General features: G+C 37.4%; 1 protein-coding gene across 2 annotated transcripts in view; it reads left to right on the forward strand.

The window, feature by feature from the left end:
* Nucleotides 1-26,088, forward strand: part of LOC136830864 (arylsulfatase F-like) — a 51,721-nt gene that overhangs the window by 20,374 nt on the left and 5,259 nt on the right. The window contains exons 3-12 of one of the 2 annotated variants that reach the window (XM_067090845.1): nt 2,445-2,548; nt 3,073-3,201; nt 6,156-6,319; nt 8,202-8,372; nt 10,586-10,818; nt 12,953-13,128; nt 14,343-14,527; nt 18,248-18,365; nt 21,320-21,512; nt 21,972-22,217. In XM_067090845.1, the coding sequence (XP_066946946.1) occupies nt 2,445-2,548; nt 3,073-3,201; nt 6,156-6,319; nt 8,202-8,372; nt 10,586-10,818; nt 12,953-13,128; nt 14,343-14,527; nt 18,248-18,365; nt 21,320-21,512; nt 21,972-22,008 (1,510 nt within the window). In that variant the 3' untranslated portion in view covers nt 22,009-22,217. Of the gene's footprint in view, nt 1-2,444; nt 2,549-3,072; nt 3,202-6,155; nt 6,320-8,201; nt 8,373-10,585; nt 10,819-12,952; nt 13,129-14,342; nt 14,528-18,247; nt 18,366-21,319; nt 21,513-21,971; nt 22,218-26,088 lie in introns of those variants that run through there. The other variant, XM_067090839.1, reaches the window with a different exon arrangement.

Raw genomic sequence — 26,088 nt, forward strand, 5'->3', positions numbered from 1 at the left:
CATTGTAAATATAAATAATAACCCCAAATCCCTCCCCAGTCACATTCCCATCATATGCATACACACAAATATACTGTATATGACACATTTTCCTACCTTTGTAATCTGCAATATGTTTATATACTAAAAGGTCCTTCTGTAAACTCACTTCTACAAACTTTTTTATGTCCTTCTGTATTCGCTTATACGAAATTTTTAATATTTTACCCTTCACTTGGTTATACTGAACTGAACTACGCAGAAATTGCATGACTTCCTGTTCGCCACCTTTTGTTTACTGCCGTATCAGTATCAGTGATAAACAGCAATTTGTCTTCTCTAACTGGGCTATGGTAGTAACATCAGCTGTTACTGAATTATAGCAAATTGCTGTAATTCATAACTCACTCGCATTATATCAAAAGTGGTGATACGAATTTGCGGGTTTTTATTTCAGTTCAATACCAGATGAGGAAGTGATGATAACTGCTCCAGTTGGACAAAACAAAACCTCTGCTTGTTCCCAGAGCCTGTACATGAATTTTTAAGTAAAACGAATAATTTTCATTTTAATTTATCCAGTTTCATTACTTTCTCGCTTTTTTCATTACACGCACACACACACACACACACACACACACACACACATATATATATATATATATATATATATATATATATATATATATATATATATATATATATATATATATATATATATGAGAAATAAAAAAATGTATCGTTGAGTCCCAGTTCTACAGCTGGGTTTGTTTAAAAAAGAAACTCATTGATACATTTTTTTAAAATTTCACTTATTCCACGTGGGACGATGACGAATCTAACCATCCGTGCTGCCAACGCCGGCTGTTAACTAAACATCAGTAATGGGACTGATGGTCGTTTCTGTTAATTGTCCTGTCATTCATAAAATATTAATTTATTTCGACTGAAATATTTACCATGACTATAAGTAAGGAAAGTTCTATCTACTTACGTAAAATTTATTACATTTGATTAACCAGAAAAAATATTTTTTGACCTTTGAAGACAGAGGAAGAGAATAAGAAATGCTAAAAATTATTTTTGGACCTATTTCATCACATCTAAAACGGTGGTAGGTGTTATCTTATTTCTGAGAACTTTTAATATACTTTAGAATAAACTATCAGCTTTCCAATGGCACCACTTTAGTGATAATAAAAATTACACGGGTAAAATTAGAAAGCATTTTGTGGAAACTTCCAATGCGTCTAAATCTTCAACTGTTCACCCAGGAGTAAATGACGAAGACCTGAGCATAAACATTTGGGCCGACCGGTCTGGACCGGAGAGGGTTAATAGTCGATACCTCACACAAGTCTTTTGATAAACTCAGTTTGATTTTTCACATGATTAATGATCTTTTTAAGGGATCACTGTTACCTCTAGAGTATTCCGTCGTAATTCTTATTGGTATGAGAGTTCAGCTATCTGGTTGAAGTGAGGCGATTAGTTGTGTAATAACCAGGTACTTGGTATGCATCGTGACAATGTATATATATATATATGTATATGTGTGTGCATGTATATATGTATATATATATATATATATATATATATATATATATATATATATATATATATATATATATATATATATGTGTAGATAGATAGATAGACGATAGATTGGTATATATATAAAGAACGAAGAAAACATAAATATGATTGGCAAAGGTTTTCTCAATGTCAGTTTGTTAGAGTCGACATGAACGAGCAAAACTGGAGCGAAATGCATGAACTACATCAAATTTTTACGACCCTGAATTATATGGGAAGACAGCATGTTTCTTTGAACTGCATATGTTCTTCACAGTAACAGTTCCATCACGATTTCTTTCTTATACTTTATGGCGTGCAGTCATTTTCAGGAATACGCAGGTACGATATTTATTATTTATTCTTGTTGCAAAAAAGGGCAATGCGAGGGCATGTAGAAAACTCCTCGAAGTAAGGCAACATATAATGCTGTGTTTAATTGGTGGATCATGAGCCTGACTTATTTTCGAGTAAAAATACTGAAGTAGAAATGTTCAAATTGTTATCTTTGGTAACATTTCTTCAAGACCGCGATTTGTTTCCTTTGGTATAAATGTAAAATTAATTTTTGGTGCGATTATTGAACACAACACTCGGGCCATATGAAACTGGTGTCAATGGAAATCACATTTTGATCTTTCTGGCTGATGGTCTCCTGGTTACAGTTCATCTTCAATCACTTTAAAAAACGGAAAATTCCTCTCCAACATAATTTAGCGTTTTTTCTTGTGTTTACTATGGGCGGCGGTATGAGTTATAATTATGAATATATTCATAAATGTACCTGTGTTTGCCTGAATTTATATACGTAAGGTAGAGTTAACCGTCAGTGATGTAGCTTGTACAATGAGTAAATGAACCTTATTCTTAAGAAGACTTTCTTTTAACAGACTGGCAGCCGAAGGGGTCAAGTTGACACATCACCTGGCAGCTGCCCCTATGTGCACTCCAAGTAGGGCTGCCATGATGACCGCCAGATACCCAGCGCGTTATGGTGAGGAAATATTTGACTCCGAACAAGGTAGTGCTCAGTTTAACTCTGCTCAAAGGCTCCCTTTCCGAACCTATTGGCAAATTTGTGTCAAACTCATTACTCAGGCTTGTAAATGAACATGTATGCTGTTCGAGACATCATTCTCTTTTATTGCAAATGGGTGTTACAGACTAATACACACACACAAAACAAAGCCACTCCAACATCTTCTAAAAACATAACAGACGCCTCACACGTCTGGACTGTCGACCTAACCGCGCAACGTCTCCTCGCTGCTGGGAGAAAGGGCGCTGGTGACTGGTACAATACATGTACAGTACATACACTACCGGGGTCTAAGCGATGACAAGCGGGGGAGCCGATCGAGAATACAAAGTCTACCCCAAAGCCAAATCAAAGTCCTTCAAGAAGAAGGCATCGTGCTTACCCCATACAATATGGGAAAAAAAGCACGTTAAAAGATTATATCTAGATTAAAAGATGAGTCAGATATTCCTGTTAATTAATCTCCGTTTTCCTACTAGGTCTAGTGCCAAATGAGAGACTTGAGACAGTCGTGATCCCCCACATATCAAGTAAGGCCGCCCTGCCACTCGACGAAGTCACGCTTGCAACCGCCCTCAAGGCAGCTAACTACACCACGGCCCTGGTCGGTAAGTTCGGAATTCTTCACGGATGTTGACGCCCTTAACTTATTCTCTGCTAATAATATTGTCTGTTAGAGACTGATATAATTCCCGTGTTCACCTGGATCCTTTATCCCAACTCTTTCCTAAGGGTACAATGGTACACTTTTTCCTCCTTTGATGATATTTTAGTGGTCGTTTATATGGGCCCTTTTTTCGCAAATGTTTAACTATCGATTCCATCTGTATCGTAGCGAACCATATAGTTCACAACTGCCTGAAAACGCTGCATAAATAGTATAGCAGGTTTTATATGCTTTTGTTTTCATTTACAAATTTGGCTTTGTAACATTTGTTCACTGAAATCGTTTTAAGTTACTCTGTGCATTCATAATAGCTCGTAATAATTTGGGTACTCTTCATTCATAAAGGTACTTTAAGTCTACTTTCTTCTGCTTATGATTTGTTTAGATTTTATTTATTTTTCTGTCTATTTCTTTCTTTATTCATTTACTGGTTTGTTCGCCTTTCATTTATCATTCATACATACCGCAATCTTAGTCTTTTCTCTTTTAAAAGCTAATTCATGTTACATTTTTACAAGCCTGTATTTTTTCACACGCAAGCATCCTTCGCTCGTTCCATGAAGACGTAAGTTTATCACGAATGATAATATTAATAACAATAATATTGAATTGTAAGAGTAATAGCAAAACCGTTGTAGGAACCCATTAATTCCACTGCTTTAACACGAGGGATAACCGTATTTCTAATGCAAGTAAATTTCTTTTCCTGTGGATCGATGGTACCGAAAACGAGAACCTGTCTCCCCTTTTGATCTTCAACATTAGTTTATTGTTTTTTTTTTTTTTTTTGAGTGGCAATGGCAATGAATTTAAAAGTCTGCTTTTTCAAGGACTATGGTAAAATTCTAATCTTTTTGTAAAATTCATACATTTGGCAAGTGACTACGATCCTCAAAATGCAGAACGTGTTTATGTTTGTAAGGAATCCTTTATGGTGAATGTTCCCCTCAGAATCTCCCAGCTTTGATAATCGGATGACTTTATCCTGAAATGTCATAATCACTCGATGCTGAAGGTACAAAATTGCCTGACTTTAAAATGGCCAGAAGAATTAGACTTATTTTACGTGGCTAAGAACCAATTGGTTATCTAGCAACGGAACCCACAGCTTATTGTGGAATCCGAACCACATTATACTGAGAAATGAAATTCTGTCACTAGAAACAAATTCCTCTAATTCTTCGTTGGCCGGCCGGAACTCGAACGCGGGCCCAGCAGAGTGCTAGCCGAGAACTATACCGACCCGTCCAACGACGAACTAATAGCTAGTACTGTACTACCACTCTAAAAATTCTAGAAATCTGTATTTTTTAACATTTGCATAACTTACTGAGAGTTATAGCTATTAAAAGCCTTGAGCTTGTATGCCGTCAAGACCATTAAAACGTCCCGAATCATTCACTTTAAATATGTAATTGGAGGTGGGGTCAAAAAAGACCAATCGTGGATTCAGTCAAAGTTAAGTATGACTTAGTTTAACCAGACCACTGAGCTGATTAACAGCTCTCCTAGGGCTGGTCCGAAGGATTAGACTTATTTTACGTGGCTAAGAACCAACTGGTTACCTAGCAACGGGACCTACAGCTTATTGTGGAACCCGAACCACATTATGACGAGAAATGAATTACTATCATCAGAAATAAATTCCTCTAACTCGTCATTAGCTGGCCGGAGAGTCGAACTCTGGCCTAGCGAGTGCTAGGCCACAACTATACCGACTAGCCCAACGAAGAGTGTGGATTCAGTCAATGTTGATGTTTCCCAGAATGCTTGCTAGCTCTGATACACCAAAAACTCCAGAAGTCGAGAGGTTCGGAGCACCTTCAGGTATCACCACAGTCTTAGAGCAACTTACGAGAAGCCGTTCCCAAGATTTACAGTAAAGTGAATGGAATGCTTATAATAACGGGTAGTGTCATATCTAGACATTTCAACAGAAAATGAAATGTCGCTGCTCTAGTGTCACTTCCAATGGAAGTTGCCGTTGAAATTCATTTCTGAAATAAAGTTTACGGAAGATGGCAGTGGGCTATATCTTCTGATGGGTGATTCATAAGTATATCTTAGTTTAACCAGACCACTGAGCTGATCAACAGCTCTCCTAGGGCTGGCCCGAAGGATTAGATTTATTTTACGTGGCTAAGAACCAACTGGTTACCTAGCAACGGGACCTGCAGCTTATTGTGGAATCCGAACCACATTATGACGAGAAATGAATTACTATCATCAGAAATGAATTCCCCTAATTCTTCATCAGCCAGGTAGGAGAGTCGAACGCTGGGCCAACAGCGTGCCAGGTGACAGCTCTATCCACCCCTCCAACGAAGAAATAATTATCTATACAGTACTGGAAATGTAGATAATTCCCAAATTTTACTTAGGTTTTTGCGCTCGTAGCTATAAGAACACTTGAAGAAGAAGTCCAGTAGACATAAAGAGCATATTTTCTTCATTTTCTTGGTTCTTTCATTCTCCTCGGCTGTATCGATTCCAAGACTCGCTGGTGAGGTTTGGCGGTTCAGCATTGGAATTCGGTGACCACACACAGACAGACCTGCCCACACACGCGCGCAGAAAGAGAGTGCGTGCGCGTGCGTTTTTTCAACGTTATACCTAATTAAAGAAATAGCAGCTAAAATACTCTTTACGAGAGAGAGAGAGAGAGAGAGAGAGAGAGAGAGAGAGAGAGAGAGAGAGAGAGAGAGCTTTCTTTTAAAGAGCAGTTTTACCAAACTTAAATTTATTTATTGTAAATTAGATTTTATTTAAGAGGTTGCAGGGTCTTAAGAGAGAGAGAGAGAGAGAGAGAGAGAGAGAGAGAGAGAGAGAGAGAGAGAGAGAGAGAGAGAGAAATAATCTGCAAGAAATATCCCAACTTTCTAACATGGTCAACAGGAAAATGGCACCTGGGAATGTATTGCAACCTTTTTGGGAAATCATGCCCTGGCCCTCTAAAGCACGGGTTCGACACCTTCTACGGCATTCCCGTGACACTCTTCATGGAGTTCAGAGGTCCTCATTCCTTCTGGGTTTTCAATCTCGCGAACACAGGATTTCAGGTAAGAATAAATTGTCCTAGCTCATTCTGTGAATGTCAGTATCAAAGTAGATTATTGACTGATACTGTTAGCAGAGTTGATTCTAGGCTTCATTTCTTCTTCTTTATTTTTTTTTCAAACATAAAGGAATGATAATACAATACAACCAGACTTAGGCATTTCTTTGGTATGAGGAAGGTTACAGGTGAAGGTTGAAGCGACCTATCTGAGAATAACTAATTAACCTGCCTGTCACGTAACATTAAAATGAATTAGAACTGACACCTGAGTTTCGGTAATTTACGATGTGACGTAATGAAATGCGTAATAAATAATCCCTTTAGTTATACAAAGCCTTAATTGTTTAGTCTGCTGGCAGACATTACTTTATGATACATGTAAAGTGACGAAGAAGAAGTTTATTTGTGCGTTAATGATAGTTGTTATTTAACTGTTTATGCTTGTTTTAGGAGTCGGTAATTAGATGCCCCAATGCTCTGTCAATGAGACAAAATGCGTTGGATTCTCGATACAAAAAGAAACCTCTCTCTTATCAGGTCTTGTGTCAGAAGAAACGCCGTAAATTACTAAATTTAACTATTGCCCGCCTCGTGCAATTTTTTTTTTTTTTTTTTTTTTTTTTTTTTGAGATGAGAAGACCAAGGTGATCGAAAGAGAAAGTAGTGGAGGTAAAGAGAAGGTAGATGAAAAATTAAAGATTTAGGCCTAAACTCAGAAGAGTAAATAGAAGAGTTTGCGTCTTTGGAAAACAGAAGTAGGAAGTACATGGAATGCACAAGGAAATTTCCGGGAAATAAACAAAAATACCTTTAATCTAAGTCAAGTTTTGGTTTTTATATTCCTGTTGTCCTACTATGCAATGGCTAGCATTAATATTCTGCATAGATGATGCTTGGAATTTAACTTAGAATATGTAGACCTATTTTTCAAGATTCGTGATAATTTCCAAAACTGTCCAAAGAGACTAATAGTGTTCGGTCGGAAGGGAAACAAACGTCAAGATTAAAAGCCACGACACATCAAAATTAATAGATATAATTTCTATCTGACTTTTCTGAAGCTGAACTACAGTAATAGCCTAAATGTCATTAACACGGCGTTGTGCTTTAGGGGTTATAGGGACCAGCAACTTCTCTGATCGCTTATTTAACAGCGGCTAAATTTTAAAAAAGATTTTTCCGACATAATATGGATATTTCAGATGCTTATCATGGCAAACGTTTTCTTATAAGTGTTAGCGTGATGTTGAATAAAACGCTCAGCATCTCTTTTGAAAATCTTTCTCTCGTACCTCTGATTTCAAACATATCCTGCAAGCAATGGTCCGGTTCTTGAAAAGTGCTGTCTATTGGGAATAAGGAAATGGAGGCAAGGTGAAAATCCACAGCTCAGTGACAGAAAATTATTAGCATTGCTGGTATTAAAAAGGATAGTTGGGAGATTACAGAAGATTTCTTCATTTGTGTTTAGCAATCATCTCTTATTTTCTTGGTCTTAACTTCTGGCTCCTACAAATTCTGTTTCACATATAACTTTTAGTTATCATGGTATTTTCTAACTCAGCTTTTCACGTAACTCGATAAACTTTGGTACGGTAGAACAGAACTTGCTGCCTGGATACACTGGCTTCGAGGCGAAGAGAAAGCAAAAAAAAAAAAAAAAAAAAATGTATGGTGAAAATAAAAATGTCGGATATACCAACCTGCAACATTTGGGACCAAAAATCTCTTTCCGAAACAACTATTATCAAAGCTAACGCAGATTAATTTCAAAGTCTATATTATTGCTTTACTGATTTCAAAGTCTATATTATTGCTTTACTGATAACAACGTGGTATAACAATCAATTCTATGATCTTTAATATTTGTTTTTCCTTAACAGAGACTGGCCTTTACTTGGCTTCTTAGCGTCGTAAGTCTGGCGTTTGCAAAGAAGAAGCTTCAATGGAGGCTGTCCACGCTGGTATTCCTTCTTCTCCTGACACATGCAGTTCTTTTTGTCCTATGGTTCTTCACTGCTCACGTCGGCCGTGACAAAGGAAGCCTATGGGGTGTAAGTAGGAAGCTTATGGGGTGTAAGTAAGAAGCTTATGGGGTGTAAGTAGAAGCTTATGGGGTGTAAGTAGGAAGTTTATGGGGTGTAAGTAGGAAGCTTATGGGGTGTAAGTAGGAAGCTTATGGGGTGCAAGTAAGAAGCTTATGGGGTGTAAGTAGGAAGCTTATGGGGTGTAAGTAGGAAGCTTATGGGGTGTAAGTAGGAAGCTTATGGGGTGTAAGTAAGAAGCTTATGGGGTGTAAGCTTAAGGTGTAAGCTTATGGAGGTGTAAGTAGAAGCTTATGGGGTGAAGCTTATGGGGTGTAAGTAGGAAGCTTATCGGGTGTAAGTATCAAGTAGTCTTTTCTCGCCGTATCGTTTTCTTTTGTCTTTAAAATATCAAAGCAAACATGATCAGGAATTAATTAGTGGTTGTTGTGGATTGTGATGTTCGTGAGATTAAATGAGATTGTCATGCTACATTAAAATGCCTTTCTGGTTTTCGAACAATTTGTGGATATATTTCCTAAATTCAATATCAGTTTTGCGTTTTCATCTTATCTCCTATTGTCTCTGCTTTATTTTTTTCCACATTTGGGCAAATGATTTAGTAGGATCTTTTCTGTAAAGTGAATGGCTTATGTAACTGATGTATAGTAATGTAGAGGTAATCAATAATGATTAAGAATAAATACTAATACTAGGATATGTCCCTAAATTTCATAAAGGGCAGCTTTGTCAAATCAAGTTTGGTCACTGCACGAAAAGAGAACAATATTGGAATTCAATAACAACAAGTAAAAACTGCGCCGAAGTTTCTCCAGGGCAATCGAGTTTTCTGTACAGCGTATAATCATGGCCATCGAAAGTAGATCTATCTTTCGGTGGTCTCGGTATAATGCTGTATGAGCCGCGGCCCATGAAACTTTGACCATGGCCTGGTGGTGGCCTGTCCTATAGCGTTGCCAGACGCACGACCATGGCTAATTTTAACCTTAAATAAAACAAAACTACTGAGGCTAGAGGGCGGCTGCAATTTGGTATGTTTGATGATTGGAGGGTGGATGATCAACATACCGATTTGCAGCCCTCTAGCCTCAGTAGTTTTTAAGATCTGAGGGCGGACAGACAAATAGCCATCTCATAATTTTCTTTTACGAAAACAGGAAGGTTAAGCGGCCCAGAAAACATAGCAGGACAAGGCAAAGCTATCCATCATATAAAGGAAGCATATGAGAGGTCCAAAAAAAAAAAGTTAAGTATACCTTAGTTTAACCGACCACTGAGCTGATTAACAGCTTTCCTAGGGCTGGCCCGAGGGATTAGATTTATTTAACATGGCTAAGAACCAGTTGGTTACTAGCAACGGGTCCTACAGCTTATTGTGGAATCCGAACCACATTATACCGAGAAATGAATGTCTATCACCAGAAATAAATTCCTCTAATTCTTATTGGCTGGCCGGAGACTCGAACGCAGGCCCAGCAGAGTGCTAGCCGAGAACTATACCGACCCGGCCAGCGAGGAACTTATGAGAGGTCCAAACCTATATTGTTTTAAGAACCATCTTTTCTCCACTTTCTTTTTGCTTTTATGAATTATATTGTTTTGAATAACAAATTTCCCGAATAAGTACCATCATTATTCAGTTGACACGGCTATTGCTACAATTGTCATTTTAAAAAGTGCTTTGCTCTTCTGAGACTCAAAGTTCCTCGTTGAACTGGTCGGTACTGTTCTCGGCTAGCGCTCTGCTGGGCCCGAGTTCGAATCTCCGGCTGGCTAATGAAGAATTAGAGGAATTTATTTCTGGTGATAGAAATTCATTTCTCGCTATAATGTGGTTCGGATTCCACAAAAAGCTGTAGGTCCTGTTGCTAGGTAACCAATTGGTTCTTAGCCACGTAAAATAAAATCTAATCCTTCGGGCCAGCCCTAGGAGAGCTATTAATCAGCTCAGTGGTTTGGTTAAACTAAGATATACTTAACTTAAACACGTAAAATAAGTCTGATCCTTCGGGCCAGCCCTAGGAGAGCTGTAAATCAGCTCAGTGGTCTGGTTAAACTAAGATATACTTAACTTAAACACGTAAAATAAGTCTAATCCTTCGGGCCAGCCCTAGGAGAGCTGTAAATCAGCTCAGTGGTCTGGTTAAACTAAGGTATACTTAACTTCTGAGACCCAAGCCAGAATACTTTATTAAAAATAATGACAAGGTTATTTTTTTCAGGTGTCGGACTGGTTACATAGGGCAGCAAATTCCAAGCTCTTCCGCCAAGACAAAGTGGTCGAAAGCCCCATTGAACTGGACGGACTTTCGCAGCGTCTTGCGGCAGAATCTCGCAAGTTCTTGGCTGACCATGCCAAGGACGACAAACCCTTCTTCCTGTTCTATTCCCTTGCCCACGCACACACGCCTATGTTCAACGCACCTAATAGGGAAAGAGCCAGCAAACACGGAAGGTAAAGGCATGAATGACGGGCCATATGTTACATGCAGCTTTAAATGAGATAGAACTAATTTCAGAAAATTATTCTGTTCTGGACGTGAGTCCTGATCGATCAAAATTATCCTTACGATTGTTTGAACTGTAAACAACTGTGACCATTAGCCTCCAGTGAAGTACTCAGTACTATTCAACTTACGAGTTCATACAATTAACAAATTTATTGTTTCTCATACAAAAGTTCCTCATGGGACCGGTTTGCATCGTTCTTGGCTAGCACTCTGCTGGGCCCGCGTTCGATTCTTCGACCGGCCAATGAAGAATTAGAGAAATTTATTTCTGGTGATAGAAATTCATTTCTCGTTATAACGTGGCTCGGATTCCACAATAAGCTGTAGGTCCCGTTGCTAGGTAACCAATTGGTTCTTAGCCACGTAAAATAAATCTAATCCTTCGGGCCAGCCTTCTCTAAGAGAGCTGTTAATCAGCTCAGTGGTCTGGTTAAACTAAGGTATACCTAACTTTTTTTCATGCAGTTAATAAATGAACAGTAGAACCAACTCAAAACATGACTTAGCTAAGAAAGTTCATTGCGAGCACTGATCGAGTCTTTTAAATGTCTTATTCTTACATTACTGCCCTTCAAGTTTTATAAATCATTGAGCATTCCGATCACAGATTACGCTAAGACACTTTTATTTTTTCTATTTACTCCTTGTAGTAAAAGCTTCGATCATCTTTCGTACCTTACAGTACGAGATTTCAATAAAGTCACTAGCATTATTACTCTAAGGTAACCATACATTTCATTGTCAATTTTAACAGTAAATTTCTAGAATGCTTTATTCATTGGCCTACTTCGATAATTACCAGAGAAGTGTATCTTGCTAACTGCTATAGATTTTGCCCTATAACTCTTCTTTTTCTTCGTTTTAACGTGCTTTTTCCCATTTTTATATGGGGTAAGCACGGTGCCTTCTTTTGAAGGACTTTGATTTGGCGTTGGGGTAGGCCGTAGCCTCGATCGGCTGCCCTGCCTGACATCGCTTAGACCCCGGTAGCGAATATGTACATGTATCGTACCAAATCCCCAGCTCCCTTTCTCCCAGCAGCGAGGAGAACTGAGCGGTTAGGTCGACAGTTCCAGACGTGTGAGGTGTCTGTTATGTTTTTAGATGTTTGAGTGGCTTTGTTTATGTGTGTATTAGTCTGTAACACCATATAACTCTTAACCCTATATATTCCTTCACGGTTCCTACGCCTCAGTTTTCCTTTGAGATTTCTAACCCTAAATTCCTCCTCTCTGCTCCTTATTCAGTATTCATCTGTGTGGTTCCTAACCCTAAATTCTTCCGCATGGTTCCTAATCATAAATTCTCCTTCGTGGCTTTCAAGTCTAATTTCCTCATTGTTACTCCTATCACAAAGGCCTTTCAAGTGACCTAAGATTTTTGGTCAATCTCTTTCGTTTCCAACCCTGACTGAGATCTTCTCTGTGGTTCCTAGTATGAATTCTTCCCTTAATTCCTTAACATAAGTCTCTCCTGTTTTTCCTAAATCCAAAATCTCATCCTATTGTTACCAAAATTAAATTTTTCCCAACTACTCATTACCAAGAAAATCCTATCTATGGTTCCTAACTCAAATTCTTCTGTGTAATTCCTAACCATGGTTCATAAACCAAAATTCTTCTCACGTTACCTAACTTTAGATTATTCATAATCCTTTAAAATCTTATTCTATCAGCTTTAGACCTGGGTAGGAACTCTGGTTTATTTCTTGTCTATATCAAATCTGGCTACAGAAAATCTTATTCGTTTAGAACGAATATTTCTCCAACTCTTGCTGAATTTCATTTCATATACCTGAAGTGGATTATACCAAGTTATTTTTCCTCTTATGTTCATGGTAAAACATCTTATCATAATATTAACTTATTATATTTGAACAGATGAGTCTAAACTGCCTGGAATTCCCATAAACCTTAACCTATTTTTCTGCACCCTCATACACTCCCATTGCATCAATACCGTACGCATTTGCAAATGAAAGTTTTATATTACCCCATTCGCGTCTTTAACGGGTTCCTGTACTAGTAAACTGTGCTCAAAGGACTTACCTCTTCTGCTGACCTCCGTATTTTCCTTTAGGTACGGAGACAACGTCGAAGAGATGGACGAAAGCATCGGCACTGTGCTGGATTCTCTGAAGGAATTTGGCCTCGAGACCAACACTCTTGTGTATTTCACCTCAGATCAAGGGGGCCATCTCGAAGCCACCGACGACGAGGGACAGCGCATCGGGGGACACAATGGTCTATTCAAAGGTAGGCTTTCCACAAGGCCAGAGAGTGGTCGCATAACCTTTCTGAAAATAAGGATCAGCATCATAAAAAAACCTCACTAGATTATTTTGTCACAATGGTGAAACATCTGATTGTTGAGACCCATGTCCTGTATGTAAAAGGACATAGGTCCTTTTACATACAGTTTCTTTCTTAATTGTTTTTAATATGCACTGTAAGCTAAAGCCAGTATTTCTTCAGTATAAATCACCGAAACCTTAGGTTGATAATAATGGTTAAGACATAATTATGTTTCCTCGTTATCACATTCATAAATTTAGGAACAAGTAGTAACCTTGGATATTTTGCTAGAGCTTTGAATATTTGTGTACACAAATATTTAGTGGAAATTTAGTTTGATAAAAGAAACTACACATGAAAGAATTGTGCCCAGTCCTTTTATTCAAAATGCCATCACAGTAAAATGGAAGAGAATGGAATGAAAATATGTAATAGAACAAAGTACTCATAAAAATCGCATCGCCCTATGCATCCGAGAAGGATTTTAGCTCTGCAATAGAATAACAAGTACTTGATTAATTACTAGAATTTTGTATGTAAAGAAACAAAGAAATATCTAAATTAAGATCCTTAAAATGAGAAAATGGAATGCAACTTCCAAATAAAAAAAATGGTAAAGAAACGGAAAATGTTTAAGAAATTTCATCTGGTTTCTCGAATAATAGATCCGGAAACATTATTACTTTGCAAACCCTCTACAGTACATTAACAGACCTAACGTAACTTAACGGCACAGTGACTTTTTTACTGCCAAGTAATAGATAAAATGAATGATCCTCCACGTAACCAACTTAGCTATGTCCACGAGAGGTCTATCGTATCGCAGTTCCTATTAGACGGATCGATAAAGTTAAGTATACCTTAGTTTTACCAGACCACTGAACTGATTAACAGCTCTCCTAGGGCTGGCCCAAAGGATTAGACTTATTTATCGTGGCTAGGAACCAATTGGTTACTCAGCAACGGGACCTACAGCTTATTGTGGAATCCGAACCACATTAGCCATGAAATATGGGGTCATATAAACAAATTACCAATTAAGATCACCTACCCACACTACTCTGGATGGCATGAGTCATAATGATTAAGCAATCTTCTTTTAAATATTATCTTCATATTTCTGTCTGATCCTCTGCGGAAAATATCTTTGGCTCTTCATAAACTTATTCCTGCAGGAGGCAAAGCTCAGGGAGGACCTGAGGGAGGAATTAGAGTAGCAGGAATCTACCGGTGGCCTGGACACCTTCCCAGTGGCGCAGTTGTTGACACCCCAACGTCTCTCATGGATCTCATGCCCACTTTCTTGGACTTGGCAGGCCTGCCACCACTGGAAGAACTTGTACCCAGTGCAGCAAATAAGGTAATATCTCTTCTGTGACTATGGTTAATTAAAGTCAAGTTATTAAAATGAAGTGAGACTTGTTCAAGAGGTATTCGTAAATTTGATTAAAAATCTCTTGTAAACTTTCACCTAAAGTATTCAGATCTGCAAATGCCAAAAACACCTTCAAAACTTAATAACTAGAAGGAAGTCTTGAGATTAGTTTTGAGTACAATTAACGCACATGAAATTCTTTTTCTGGCATTTTTCATCTTTGTGAATTATTCAACAAAAGCCCTGAGCGAAACGATGGAATGTTTTTTTTCGTGTTTTGCTATTCAGTTTTATTTTGCTATTTGCAGTGCCGGGTTGGTCAGCTAGTGTGTATGTATATGTATATATATATATATATATATATATATATATATATATATATATATATATATATATATATATATATGTATATATATATATATATATATATATATATATATATATATATATATATATTTCTACACACAAACACACACACATTATATGCATATAGATACACTAACTGACCAACCCGGCACTGCCGAGAAATCTCTAAATGACAACCAATAAACTCTCTCTCTCTCTCTCTCTCTCTCTCTCTCTCTCTCTCTCTCTCTCTCTCTCTCTCTCTCATCCCTGTTAAGATAGTTGCTTCAGTTACATTGCTCAACATTTTTGACATTTTATATTTCACCACTTCTCAACCCCTATTCCTATCGGGGCTGAACTTGGACTTAAAGGGCATCGGGAGTGTCTCTATTCATCCCAGCAATCTCAAAAACTATGGATTTGACTCTAACCTCTGTCATTTTTGACATTTTATATTTTACCACTTCTCACCCCCTTTCCATCAGGGCTGAACTTGGACTTAAAGGGCATTGGGAACTTCACTATTCATCTCAGCAACCTCAAAAACTATGGATTAGACGCTAATATCTGTAGTTTTCTGTTATTTTTACATGTCACCATCTTCCCACCCTTCCCACCCGCTTCATATTGGGACTGAACTTGGATCTAAAAGACGACAAGAGTGTCACTGTTCTTCTCAGGGACTCAAAAACTATGGATAAGACACTAATATCTGTCATTTCAGTTATTTTTGCATGTCACCACCTTCCCAACCCTCTCCCTATCGGGGCTGAACTTGGACTTGAAGAGCATTGGGAGTGTCATTATTCATCTCAGCAACCTCGAAAACTATGGATTAGACATAATGCCTGTCGTTTTCAATTATTTTTACAAGCCACCCCCTTCCCCTCTTTCTCACCCCCCTCCCTATTGGGGCTGAACTTGGACTTAGAGGGCACTGGGAGTGTTACTATTCTATTCAGGGACCTTGAAAACTATGGATTAGACACTAATATTTGTCATTTTGGTTATTTTTACATGTCACTGCCTTCCCACCCCTTCTCACCTCCCCTTTCTATCTGGGCTGAACTTGAATTAAACGGCATCAGGAATGGTCACTATTCTTCTCAGGGACCCCAAAACTATGGATAAGACACACTCATATCTGTCGTTTTGGTTATTTTTACATGTCACCCCTTCCCAGCCTTTGGTGCCAGCAATGTCTTACCCCCACAGTGTTCTTTCCCAGATGGTAAGTCGTATATATACCAAGTTTGGTTGAAATTGCTCAGTGCATTTCAGAGTGTATGTGGAACATACATACACACATATATACATACATATATATACATATATATAATTATATATATAATTTATGACTGAGTACTCTAAAAGTAACAGTGAGCCTTTAAAATGCTCATTAACCCTATGAAAAATCAAACTAAGTTTATCGAAACAAGTGTGAGGCATCAACAATTAACCAAGAAACATACTAGAGTAAAAGGGCATCACTCCATCAAACAACTTTAACAGTTTCCTGGTTTTAATTCACTTCAGCAAAACTAAAGGAACAAAACATGTTTATCACTTTACCTTATGCATACAACTAATCCAAATGAAACACTGGTTTTTAAAAACACTAAATACAAACATTTATTTTTGAATTCAAAATTTATAATTAGAATTCACAATCTGAAAAATCTGCTATTACTTGAAAACAACACAAAATTTAATTAATTCTTGAGTTAAATTATTTAACAAAACTAAATCACAAAAACTTTAATTTATCAAGAAATTAAGTTAAGCGAAATTTAAACTATCAAGACTTACTCAAGATTTGAAAAGAAAATCTTAGTAAAAAAAATTAAATCAAGTATGCAATGTTAAATTATCAAGAAACATTTAAAATACTGAGAAAATATATGTTAAATCAGCAATATTTTTGTTAAATCACCAATACATAAAATGTGAAAAATCAAGAAATTGCTAACACAGTAACACACAAAAATACACAAAAGATTTACCAATAATAACTTCACCAAGGCAAAATTTCCCTAATACACCTTATTATACCATGGTAATAATAAGTAAAATTCACTTTACCTTACACAAGCTTGTGAAAACTTTTACAAAATCCACAAAACACTTTTTTGTCAGGCGCCATTACAGTTTTCCTAAATTCAGATCTCAAAAGCTAAGTTTAATATTAATAATGACCACACAAATATTTTACGTTAACTTCTCCCTCTTGAAGAAGGAGAGAGAGAGAGAGAGAGAGGGAACCAAACTCTAACAGTCTCAGAAATCAGAAATGAAACAACCAGACGACGTCAGTCAGAACGATACATAATCAGAGCAATGCAGTCCTACAAAACATGATGTAATCGATCGAGATGTGTGCATTTACTCTCAAAAAGGCATATACGATTCGAGCAGAAAATAGTATGGGATGAAGCTCTTAACGAAACCTCAACACGATCAAAACAGACGGACAATTGGCCAGCCACAATAGGCATACTTTCAAAACAAAGATGAAGAACCAAAGTTGGCTTTCAGAACAGTACATGAAACATTGTGAAATCATTCTTCTTTTCTCGTATGGGACAAAACTTTTACAGACTCGATTGCCATTCCCGCACTAGTTAACTCGTTATCCTTGTGACCACAACCGAATCAAAACATGACATGAAATCACTGGTATAGAACACTTGTTGCTAGGGTACAAAATGCGCTGTCACATACTACGTTACTATTAAAATGTATTATCAATTTTAAATTACGTTGTTAAGTTATCTAAATCACTAACTCTTTTGAGATCTGACATTACACTATGTAGGATATTTCGACAATTATTATTATTACACATAACACATTTTAAATAGAAGAGTAAATATATCAAAACTATAGGATGATATACATATAACAAGGCAACATCATGAATATATATATATATATATATATATATATATATATATATATATATATATATATCAAGAGGATGATCTATAAGCTACACTTCAATAACCATCATTATTTTAAAGCCAGTTAATAAACTTATATAGTTTTTGAAAAACTTTTTCAAATCCGTTCAAAACATTCAGAACACTTAGTTAGTTTCCATCCCTGATGGTTTAGCACACTTTACATATGATAATTATCCTGGACAATTATATGACAGGCCCTAAGTAGGATTTAAACCTGAGCCTTCATAGTTGCAAGCAGACAACGGCACCGACCCGCTATGGGATATATATATATATATATATATATATATATATATATATATATATATATATATGTGTGTGTGTGTGTGTGTGTGTGTGTGTGTGTGTGTGTTATATATAAGAACCTGGAGTCCATTTTACAATTTGTCGACAGGATCTCGATGGCCTGAGCATAGCTGATCTATTGATACATGGCGACAAATCACCACCACAGGAACGGATCATGATTCACCATTGTCGACAGGCAATACGGGCTCTTCGACTAGTCAGAGGTTAGTGGTCAGATTTATCAGTCATAAATAATTTTATGTAAATCCAGGCTATACTAAAGTGGTTGCAGATGAGGTCTTCAATAAGCTGAAGTTATGCCGAAAATGTTATGGCTGTGGTTTTGCATCAATAATAGCTATATCAAATTGGCTGCAGATCAGATCTAGTACTGCATAATTCAAGCTGCAGAAAAAGCTGTTCATAAATTTAAGACAACTTTGAGCAATTCTAATTTTAGGTAAATCCAAGCTATGTTGAAATTTCTGCTGATCTGATCCCAGTCAATATGAAACCGTGTTGTAATGTACAGTTTGGCTATTCTGGTCTGGTTTATTATGTGGTTTTTTATCAATTCAATGGGTGCTAAAATGGTTGTGGACGTTGGTTATTTTGGATCAGGTCACAATGAAAGGGCTACAAACATGGTTAAGTATACCTTAGTTTAATCAGACCACTGAGCTGATTAACAGCTCTCCTAGGGCTGGCCTGAAGGATTAGACTTATTTTACGTGGCTAAGAAGCAGTTGGTTACCTAGCAACGGGATCTACAGCTTATCTAGTAGTGTAGTACTTTATTGCTGAGGGACTGTCCAAGAAGCTGTTCAGCTTCATTTACTGCTAAATGAGTCTTTATTTGGGTAAATATCAAAGCTGAAAAGGGACCAGCTATTCCACTCGGAGATTTTAACTTCCATTATATCCCCAAATGTATACCATGCGAGTTTGGCACTAACACAGACCTTGTAGTTAGAGAGGTTTATTTGCCAAGACAAATGCATATAACTCATAGTACCAAGAGTCATTTAAAACCCGTACTCACATGCTGATATCACAGGCTAATTCTGACATTTTGCTGTCGATAACTCTTTTGTACCATTAACAGACCACTCACCCAGTTCTTAAAACTGCCTTTAGATTTGACCTTGAATCACTGCCACTACGTTTTTGCTACTTCTTGGGACACAAATCTTAGTAATGGTACCAGACCTCTAACTTTAAGATCAAATTCGCACGTGAAAACGTCGAGAAAGCCAACAAAATATTATGGAAAAAAAGTTTTAAATTCGAAAACTCCAGATGATGAAAATCCTTGACTCTCAGAGAGGAGAGACGCTTCAGATGATGAAAGGGAATGTGAGAACAGCCAAATATATGAAAACTGACTGGGCAGGAGGTGTAAACACTAAAAAGGTCGCAGTTGAGGTACAAACGGATGCTGTTTCGGCCTCATATAGTAGTGCCCACGTCCTGTTCACATTATGCATGTACACTTTTTAGAGTTTTATCAGGAAAGTGTTTAATTAGGTCTCTAAATATGCTGAAAACAGAAGTTACTGATAGTCCTCGTTCAATTGGCACAACATCAGCAAAAGACATTAAAAGCACTCCACACTCTTTCCGTGCCCTGTAAAATATAGACTACGCCGCATCCAAATTCATATATTAGCAAGCGTTTGCATGCATGAGGCTACCTAAACTCTGAGGCACAGGGCTCCCTAGGAATGACTTGATTCTAAGATGGTATTTATAGAACTCAATCGTTCAAGGACAAACTAAGGTAAACTTACTTTTCTTTTGTTACGTCTGTGTTGTACAAATTAGCCATAGGAAATATAACAAAGGTAATGAAATCTGAGCTTGCAAAACAAAAGATTTCATTGGTTGGGATTGCTGAGCTTATCCAAAAAGTGAAGAAATCGCGAGGTTAAAAGGGTATTGTGTTATTACAATTTCATACGCGTCTGGCAAAATAGTGACCAGTATGCATATATGTATACAGTATATTTATATACTGTATATAAATATACTGTATATATATAGTATATTTATATACTGTATATATATATACTGTATATATATATATATATATATATATATATATATATATATATATATATATATATATATAGAGAGAGAGAGAGAGAGAGAGAGAGAGAGAGAGAGAGAGAGAGAGAGTAAATAGGCTGGAGGTCCTTGCAAGGAAGATTCGCAGGGCAGAGTCTCCCATAAGGCAAAGAAAAGGTACTGTAAAGCTTAGAGCTTCATTCGTCTTATAGCATCCAAGTAACCAGAAGCTTCTCGCCTGCAAAATCGCTATTGAAGGGGAAAAGATACGTTGGTCAGGAGAAATTAATCTTCACCGTAATCTAAAAGATCTTGATATTGTCAGTGTGTTCATAATGCAATGGCTCGCAATGCATTCCTGGAACTATCAAGCATGAAGAAGAGTCTCCTCTCGATTGTCCCCTGTGATGCAATGTCAGAATTACTAAAGGTTGTTTGCAGCGTTTCTTCGGGCGCTAGCTGTACCCACTTTTTATTTTCTTGGGCACTGGATGTCTGAAAGTGCCCAGAGCTTAGCTTTATAGCCTAATTTTCATAAATCAGTCAAATCAGTCATTCTATTATTGTATCGAAGTGAATGCTCTGTAACAAAGACTGGCCATAACAGTAGTCTGCTGTAAATGCGTGCTCTTCGTAGCCTGTGATCTTTCATTCTCTTTATGAGATCACTAACAGCCAACCCAAGCTGGTGATCTCTTACGTTATCAAAACAAAGCAGCAGACAAACAAACAAAACATTCACTGGATACGCTTACTATTGCTCTTGGGTTGAATCCGTTGTCGAAACCCGGCCCAAAGTCGTTGTTTAGTTTTATTATCAAAATTATCAAACTTGATCGTTGAATAAACAGAAGTTGTGGGGAGACAAATGAACCAGGTACAGCATTTGGAAATTGCCACTATATTTACAAATGTATGGACAAACTACTTGTTTACTACTTTACTGCTTATATGTAGATCAATCAGTGACAACGAAATTTCCCTTGTCAAGAATTTTTATGTAAGAGAAACCTATAAGAATGAATCTATCGGAGGGTTCTGTCCACCTTGTGAGTCGGAAGTCGTACGGAAAGCTTATGAAGGTTTAGTTCAGTTTTTTTTCCTTTTGAAGGTGACCACATATACAAAATGTACTTGGGTAAAGTGAAATGGTTTGAGGGGAGTACACAGTGCGGATGGGGACCGAGCACAGGATGTGGTTGCTATGGGGAGGAATTCCATCAAGATATTTCCCATGCGCCCGAGTTGTACGACCTTTCATTTGACCCTTACGAAGACAAGCCCATTAACCCTGAAACAACTGAGTGAGTATTCGAGTACTGGGTCTTTCGTTATACAGATTAGGCACTTTGAGAGAAGATTAGACTCATCTTTATGTACCACAGATCACCTTTGATTCAGAATCAGAAACAACTATTTTTTTAAACCATATGGAACTTTTAATATCCACTTGAACCAGATTTTGAGTAATTATAAAACCATAATATGAAACATTTACATAACAATATTTTTCTTTGTTCGGACGTTCTTGTTTCTAGCATTTTGAAGTCTGTCTGAACTAATTCCAAGAAATGAGTACAAAGAATCCAGTCATTAAAGCCTGTTCATGAAAAACTAGGAGCATTCCCGCAGGTTAACATTTTGAATGAATACAGAGATATACCAACACAGAGTAGCGCATGTGCAAACTGAATGGCGATGAGTTATAGTCACACAGAGTGAACCGGAATGAGCATCCCTCAAAATAACTTGCCATTTCACAGGTACAAGGAAATCGTGAGTTCCTCCAAGATTACCTGAAGAAGTGGAAGTCCACTGTCTATTACCCTGATCCTCCCATGAGTAATATCCCGGACGTCATGTGGAGACTTCATTACCAGCCCCTCTGCTGGTCCTGCTGAATCCCTGATTAAAAAATCTGAGGCACAGTAAATCGAGATCGCCAACTTTATAATTTCGCTCATTAGAAAGACTGACTGAATCATGAACGAATAAAGAATCTTCAGTTATTTTTGGTTTTATTTTATGTGCTAACGCTCAATGAAGTTCGTATGCTTACACGCTATTTTGATACAGCATGCCTCGAAGGAGTGTTAAAAAATTAAGCTGAAAGGGAAAAAAGTTGTCTGATTTTTTACTTACTGTATATAGCTGACGAATATTAAAAACCTCATATCCCATTCCATTCTTGATTTCTATACAAATAAAGATCACTAGAAACAGACTTAAATTAAACGAAAGAGTAACTTTTGATATTTCTCCCCAAATCAAGTGTTTCCTTCGAGATGATATAGCTTTTTAGATAACCCAATATTCTTATCAATTAATGTTCTGTAGTCCTCACATATCTAGTTCCTTTATTCTGTTAACTTAACCAAAGCACTCATCACACTCTGCTCCATTGTTTTCCCCATTACAGACAAGCCACAGAAGATGAACTGAAAAAAGTGAACCAAATAGACTTTTCTATTCGGAGTATAAGATTGCCAAACTGACTTAATCACGTGTGAAAGTCTTGAAGAAATATTTAATCTTTTCTTGTGATACACTTTTAATTGACAGATATTCATTTCCTTTCCCCCGTTCTTTTTATAATCAAATGAGGATCTGATCATATACATATGTTTTTATTAGACGTTGGTACGCCACTGTGGTCAGAGGTCAAACAGGGCGAGAAGCGGATGCTTGGGTGTTTTTCGGATTCAGCATGGTCTAAACACGACTGGGTACTTCCGGCTCAAATTCAGCATTGTCAATCTTCTCAAAGGCCCTTGGTTACAAGTTACAACACATGTGAACGGAAGTAAAGTCAGAATGGAAACTTCCAGAAAGCCTTATCCGTTACAAATCCGGATCTATAGGGAGTGTCACTGCGGTGATGTAAGTTCATTTGTTTGAATGGGAGTGGCCAATAAGGCGGGTGCGAGATCTTTTGTGAAATATGGGGCATTATTGTTGTTGGAGCCAGTTACCATAGACGGTGGAAAGATAAGCTCCCTTTTACCTGTTGAAAAGATGTTACTGGCATAAACCACGCACAGGTGGATAAACCACGCACACCCACAGGTGTGCAAAAGTTAAGTATAGCTTAGTTTTACCAGACCACTGAGCTGATTAACAGCCCTCCTAGGGCTGGCCCGAAGGATTAGACTTATTTTACGTTGCTAAGAACCAATTGGTTACTTAGCAACGGGACCTACAGCTTATTGTGGAATCCGAACCACATTATAGCGAGAAATGAATTTCTATCACCAGAAATAAATTCCTCTAACTCTTCATCAGCCGGCTGGGGGAATTGAACTCCGGCCCATCGAGTGACAGTCTGAAGCTCAACCGACTCAGCCAACGAAGGGCTTACACAGCATGGACAATGGTCGGGGGTGACTGTTTTAGACATCTGTCCTTACTGTATCTGATTAATGGACTTTGGTGTTAGTATGGGACACTTAATATCAATGTGGGGAAAGGATTTTGGTTTCTCTTTTCTTATCACTTATGTTTTAGTGACGATGTAGTTGGGAGTTTAATAACATGCTATTAGCTCATTTTTTTATTTAATGAATCTCATATTGGGTTTACAAAATAAAGTCTATTTTTGTATCCCAGGCTTGATTTAAACATACTCGTTTAGATGTAGGATTGTATTAGAGCTTAAGAGGGAGAGGGAGAATGCAAGAGAGAGAGAGAAAGAAACGGTTTACTTCTGTCAGCTACCAACCTGCGCGATTTTTGCCAGGTAAGTTGAAAACAAGGTTGTATGAATGTACATTCATATAACACATACACAAACACACACACACAAGCGTACAAACACATACACATTATATATATATATATATATATATATATATATATATATATATATATATATATATATATATATATATATATATATATATATATATTGATATGTTTATAGTTTAGTGCAACGGGAACTTACCTTGAAAATTGATTATATCTCACTCTTAGGCCGAGTCCAGTAAACATATGTAAAGGTGCAGGCTGAATTTCTGCTTCAGAGGGTGGAAGTTTCTGGTAAACATTTAGGTTTTCACTTACATGAGCATATTTACATTAATTACACATCAGAAGAAAAGGGAGCATAAATTGGACAGATAAACAGATTCCTGCCATTCCAGAGGAGTAAAAAACGACAGGGGTATTTTCCCTGATGTAACTCAAAGGTCCACTTCAAAGGGGCATCGCAGAGGGGGGAGAAAGCAAGGGTTATACCACTGCTCACACAGGATGATGCTCAGATCCACAATGGGCAACTCTTATCTGTAACTGGAATACATGTGGTTATGTAGGTGTATTGGGAGCATGATCAAGGAATCGAGGGCGTGCACGGAAGGTACCATAAGGGGCCTCGATTATGGTGACTCTCATTCCAAGCAATAAACAATTAATTCACTTCACTGTAGATTATTGTTACGTTAACACAATGTTAAAGTATTTCAGGTCTCACTGTGGGTGTGTCACCTTAGAAAGGAAACAGAAAAATATAATAAGAGGTTGATAGATGCATGGCTGACTTAAGAACCTTGATCTTGGTACATTACCTTCGTTAGCAGATGGCTTTCTCGTCTTTGGGGGCTGATGGTGGAGGGTAGCGTTAAAGGGCTTCACTACAAAAGGACACTGTAAGCTCAAGGAGCGCCACTAGGGATTGCAAGGGGCAGCTTAAGGAGCAGAGCAGAGGACGAAGTGTCCTGGGATAGTTCCAACATCTTCTGAGTCCCAGACAATTCTAGGAGCGAGCACACCGGCATTCCTTCTTTTATGCCCTCGTAAGGATTACGCCGGTGTTCATTCCAAGTGTCGCTGCTGTCGTTCGCTTGGAGTCCCATTTTCCATATTGTCCACATGCGGGGGCGTGCGGGGCATCGCCACGTGTTCAGTATGGCACCAAGCACATGGTCCGTCGCTAGGCGCGGCACAGCTTCCTCTTTGGCCTTCTTCCTCTGCCGGCTTTGCCTGCCTCAGGTGGGATTATCATTGTCTGGATGACTCAGCACCTGAAATCAAGGACTGTTGGCAGTTCACTAACAAGGAAAAATTAAAAGGACTTCTCACAGGGGGTTGTGGTGAGGAGATAAATTAGGGGCAAATTTACATCCACAGCTAATTTTAAGATAAAAGCAACGAATGAGTCTGATTTCAAGAAAAGTAAATTATTCTCATTTACAAGTTACGTTACATTCGCTCTTTGAGGATGAGGTGGAGTGTGCAGGGTTTACCTCTTGACAATATATATATATATATATATATATATATATATATATATATATATATATATATATATATATATATATATATATATATATATATATATATATATATATAAAGTGAAAATGCATTACATTGCATCATAAAGCTTTATACTTACTTCTGTTTTATAAATCATAAACATCATATGTTAAAACCTAATAGAAACTAATTCATAACTTTACTGGTTTAAGCCATGCTGGAAAACTTAAGCTCTTTGGAGTCAAAATTCGAAGGATAGACAAAGGCATTACAGACTTCTGCATTTTGTTCAGCAGTCATTCCAATTATTTAACAAAGTAAAAAGAAAGTCCTATGAAAAAACTTCGAAAGCAAATTTCAAATTTGAATTAAAGAATGTCTCAGTATCAAAATAGAGTTTGGCATTATCATCTTCATTAGTCTTGACAACGCTGTGTGTGTGTGCATGTGTGTGCGTGTGTGTATGTGTGTGTGTACATATACGTATAATTTCTAATAATCTAATTTGATATGATGTGTATAATATAATCTTCCCTCTTATCAGAGGCAGCTCTATTGCTATTAGGGTAACACTTTACCTATTCCATCGGTCTTTGCTTAGAACAGAAAAGAAATATTTTTATCAAAATA

This window comes from Macrobrachium rosenbergii, chromosome 4 (assembly GCF_040412425.1).
Source record: "Macrobrachium rosenbergii isolate ZJJX-2024 chromosome 4, ASM4041242v1, whole genome shotgun sequence".
Classification (NCBI taxonomy): Eukaryota; Metazoa; Arthropoda; class Malacostraca; order Decapoda; family Palaemonidae; genus Macrobrachium; species Macrobrachium rosenbergii.